This window comes from Medicago truncatula, chromosome 1, assembly GCF_003473485.1.
Source record: "Medicago truncatula cultivar Jemalong A17 chromosome 1, MtrunA17r5.0-ANR, whole genome shotgun sequence".
NCBI classification, from domain to species: domain Eukaryota; kingdom Viridiplantae; phylum Streptophyta; class Magnoliopsida; order Fabales; family Fabaceae; genus Medicago; species Medicago truncatula.
The window spans coordinates 52,825,728-52,830,278 of record NC_053042.1 but is presented as its reverse complement, the minus strand read 5'-3'; the positions used below and the strand labels follow the sequence as shown (position 1 = coordinate 52,830,278).

The following is a 4,551-nucleotide window of genomic DNA, read 5'->3' as shown; positions in this document are numbered from 1 at the left end:
GAAAGGAAGAAAAAAAGTAAGTGTTGGCGGTACACTATTAAATATAATGGACCTTCAATCAAATGATTGAAATAATATATAAAATATTAAACATTAAAAAACTAACGGAGATTACCAAAATAGTAAACTGCGGAAGATTTATGAGACCAAATTGAGACACTTTATAGTTATGGGACCAAAACGAAAACCAAAAATAAGTTAAGGGACCAAATGATGTATTAAACCTTTACTTTTTGACAACTTTTAAACCAACCCTCTTACTCATACTCACATGTGTCTTTATTCTCTATTTTCTTCTTTCTCTCTCTCCATTGTTTTTATCCAATAAAAAAGAGGAGAAAAATAGTTGTCATAAAAGTTATACAAAATTGATTGTACAAAATTCCTATGAAATAATTAAGTCTTAGGTTATGTGCCACTCACTTTTCCAAGACATCTATCATCTTCCACTCCAATTCTATCGGACCATCAAGAAAGGTTTGACACGTGGAACCGTGATAACCCTCAATTGTACAATACGCACCCAAAGCGTATTTTATCAAACACCGCCCCTCCTGCCGCCACTTCCGACTCTGACCAAACTCATCACCAATTAATAAAAATTAACATGTCACTCCTTTCATTAACACCGCCTCAGATCCACTCTCATGCGCACTTTAGCCCCACCCCCTTTCCCATGTCCATCCTACGCCGCTTCAATCTAAACCCCACCAACCACCGTCTCCGTCATCGACTCGCAACCCTTTCCGCTGCCGTACGTCAAGACACCACCGTCTGGACTCCAGCTCCTCTCTCCGAGATCGAACCCGCCGCTGAGTCTCTCTTCCACGTCTCCATCGACGTTTCCGACTCGCCGGACCTTGCCACGTCACACACACGCGCCGGACAATATCTTCAGCTTAAAGTCGGTGATTCGCCGAAACCGTCGTTTCTTGCAATCGCATCGCCACCGAAGCTTGCAATTAAGCTTGGTGTGTTTGAGTTTTTGGTGAAGAGTGTGGTGGGGTCCACCGCAGAAGCGTTGTGTGGGTTGAAGAAAGGGGATGTTGTTGAGCTTAGTCCGGTAATGGGGAATGGGTTTGATATTAGTCGGATCGACCCGCCCGAGAAATTTGGAACTGTCCTTGTCTTTGCTACTGGATCCGGAATTAGGTCAGTTTCTACCCCAATTTGAGTTGAAAATGTCAGAATTGTTATCTTATTATTTTCTAAAATTTGATTTGGTGTTGATAATTTTGAAAGCTGAATTATAAATTCTCTTGCAATGCTGTAGTGGAAATCTATCTTCGCATTTCGTATTCGTTATGATCTAGTAAAGTAGGCCCCTTTAGAAATTGTGTCCTGTTAGTGATTCATTGGCACTATGGTCTTCACTATGAATTTGTGTTGCAGATATTAAGATTATGGTCTAAATAATAAAGCATCTTTTCCTAATATATAGGTATTAGTGCTACTCTGTTTGTAGTTGTTTGTCATGCTTACGTTAAAAAACTAAGAAGCTTTTAACAATTGACGTTGCCTTTGGGTTGTGAATGTGTCATTGGTGGATAGCCTAACTGATAGACAGTCGAGGGAACTAGGAGATCTATGTTAATAGCCAAAGAAAGTAAGTGCAAGAGTTTGATCCTTAGAAGGTAGAAACAATAAAGAAATGGAGAAGAATGATATGGATTGTATTGAATGTACTTAGAGGAATTACAATCAACACAATAACATTGAATCAATATAGTTAGGGAATAGAAATAAGCTCTTGTAAAAAAAAAAAGAAGAAGCTAAGCACAAGTCCAAAGGGAGAAGGAGACTTTTCTTCAATTTTCTTCATACCCATTATTGATATCATTTTCCTATTTATGTACAATCCAAGCTTCCTTTATTTTAGGATGAATAGCTACATGTCAATTTGCCTCGACCAATTATGTTATGCCACATGCTATAGCATTTTGAATCGTAAACGGCCAATTTCCCTACTAAGTATACAATTCTTTTCACTTACATCATGGTTCTCATTTAACTCAATTGTAACTAATGTAGTATTACTTCATTACTCGGCAGTTGAATTTCAACGGTGCTCTCAAAATTTTCGATTTTTTTATTACCTTTCGAATATAGATATTTTTGGCCAATTTAAGTACTATAAGTAAAGTGTTCCAGCCATGGCTGTAAGAGGGCACGTTTCCTTCCTTGGTAGACTTGTAGAGTGATTTGCTTGTCTTTGTCTTGCTATTCTTTGTTCCCTTTTCTAAGGATAATATTGTTTTGTCCTTTTCTTTAAATTCATTGTTTCTACCGATGGTGTGTTTTTCACGTTCGAGCTGTTGTTTCAGACCTTCAGTGATTTTGAACGTGAAAAACACTTTGAATGGTAGAGTTTCTGTTGCAACTCTATCTGGCCTTTGCATGTAAATCACTACTTACTATAATTGTAATGCAATATGTTATTAATCCAATATTTTCTCTGTACTCTCTTTGATATTGGGTGTTATTCATTTACTTTCTTGTGTGCAGTCCAATTCGGTCACTCATTGAGTCAGGATTTGATGCTGGCAAGAGGTCTGATGTGAGACTATTTTATGGGGCCAGAAACCTGAAGAGAATGGCTTATCAGGTTAGTTGATTTGTTTGCTGCCCTTTTGACAATACGAAGCCTTGTGATCTGCGACTCTGTACTAGAGCTTTATCTTACAATTTTTTTTTTTTTTTTTTTATGTTATAGGAGAGATTTGAAGACTGGGAATCTTCCGGTGTCAAGATTGTACCTGTATTGTCTCAAGCAGATGATAGTTGGACCGGAGAAAGTGGCTTTGTACAGGTAAAGTGTGTGGAATTTTGGATTAGAGTTTTTGCTTGACTGCCTTCAAGTGGTAAAGATTGTTTATAGACATGATTACCTATGCAGGCTGCATATACGAGAGCAAAGGAATTATCCAACCCTTCGTCAACTGGTGCTGTACTTTGTGGTCAGAAACAGATGACTGAGGTGCGTTATTATTGCTATCATCTTTCATTTCTAACTACATAGCCACCGTCTTTCTTGTTTAGTTACAAGAAGAAACTATCATAGAGTGAGAGAGACGACAATAATGGTTGTTTTTAGGAAACCAAACCTACTAGGACTGGCTCTGGAATAAAAAGAATAATTAGCACACAGATTTTAATTGTTTCCTAATTAGGTAGACTTCAAATAGAGCCGTGATGATTAAAATTGCAAAGAATAAGACTAAATTTAAAACAATCAAAAGGAATTTAATCAATTGATGCACATCACAAAAGAAAAACTGTCTGTGTGATTCAAAAATGCATGTCTCTTTTCTTGGAAGATAAAGTGCACAATCAACAAAAACATCAATTTCCTCTTTTTCTTTCTTCTTCCAACAACTGCAACTACATTATTCAAAAATAGGGCCCTGGTCGCTCACTTAATACTTGTGCACTGGTAGAAGAATCACCAAAACTAACAAGGTTTTACCCTTTACAAATCCAAGACATTGTTGTCACTCGGGCCTGGTCTAATTGGACTAGCGAGGCCATTTTGGAAAGGATGTTCCATGGAGGAGCATGAGGGCATCATCGTTGAAGGAGCTAGAGGATGGATTGCCAGTTAAGGTGGCTCTTGGGGACAGTTAGACAGAAAACGGCACTAACACCATCTCATAAAGTATGAGGGTTCCAATTGGGAGAATATCATGACAAATGCTAGGAAGGTCAAGATATTACCGATGTAACATATCATCTTTGCTTCATTTGATACCTTTGTTCTTTTATTGATATATCTGATGCAAAATAAGTTCAGTTCACCCATGAACCAGTTAGCTGCTTCATCTCTCAATACAGTGTCCTGATTTGTGTCAACTGGTGTTTAAAAGAGTGTCAATAAGTTTCAACTAGGATTTTACTTGCATTTCATGTTGTCATTCTAATGCATGACTTTTCAATATCAATGTTATTATTGCAGGAAATTACATCTATTCTTGTTGCTGATGGAGTGTCAGCTGAGAAGATACTAAAGAACTTCTGACCAAAATGGAATTTTGGCATTGTTGTATCATTTTTTGAATTATGCCTTTGCTGAGGATCAAACATCTCAGCATGGAATGTAAAATAAACAATTTTGGAAATTAATTTATATATCACTTTTGCAGTTCAAATATAGGACAGAAACCCACACCTTTTTTCTTCTTAAAAAAAGTGGAAGGGTCTATTTACTGTACTCTGGACAAATGTAGATCTTGTTATAGGAAACTATGCATTATTAGAGAGGAAATCATCAATATGTTGAAACAAACTTATGGTTGCTTTAAGCCAAGCTTTTGTTTCCTTCAAGAGGCAATATGTATTTTGCAGCTGTCCTGTCCTGTCCTGTTTAAACACATTGTATCAGCAAAAAGAAAAACATTTTTTTTTTTTTTTTTTATCATAAAAAGGTTTCAAATGAATTCTGAAATTCCTCCCGTAAATTGTAGATCCCTGAAAAATTGGTATCTGAAATTATATAATAAAGTTCACAAAAGTATGTCTGAAATTGTAAATTGTTGATATTTTAGTCCAATTTTA

The 4,551-nt window shown here is 36.6% G+C and overlaps 1 protein-coding gene across 1 annotated transcript; it reads left to right on the top strand.

Moving 5' to 3' along the window:
• Positions 1-412: 412 nt before the first annotated feature.
• Positions 413-4,294, top strand: LOC11445499 (fruit protein pKIWI502). Its single transcript, XM_003592528.4, has 5 exons — positions 413-1,152; positions 2,506-2,605; positions 2,714-2,809; positions 2,897-2,977; positions 3,953-4,294. The coding sequence occupies exons 1-5, from the start codon at positions 608-610 to the stop codon at positions 4,013-4,015; spliced, it is 885 nt and encodes a 294-aa protein (XP_003592576.3). The 5' UTR covers positions 413-607; the 3' UTR covers positions 4,016-4,294.
• Positions 4,295-4,551: the final 257 nt, after the last annotated feature.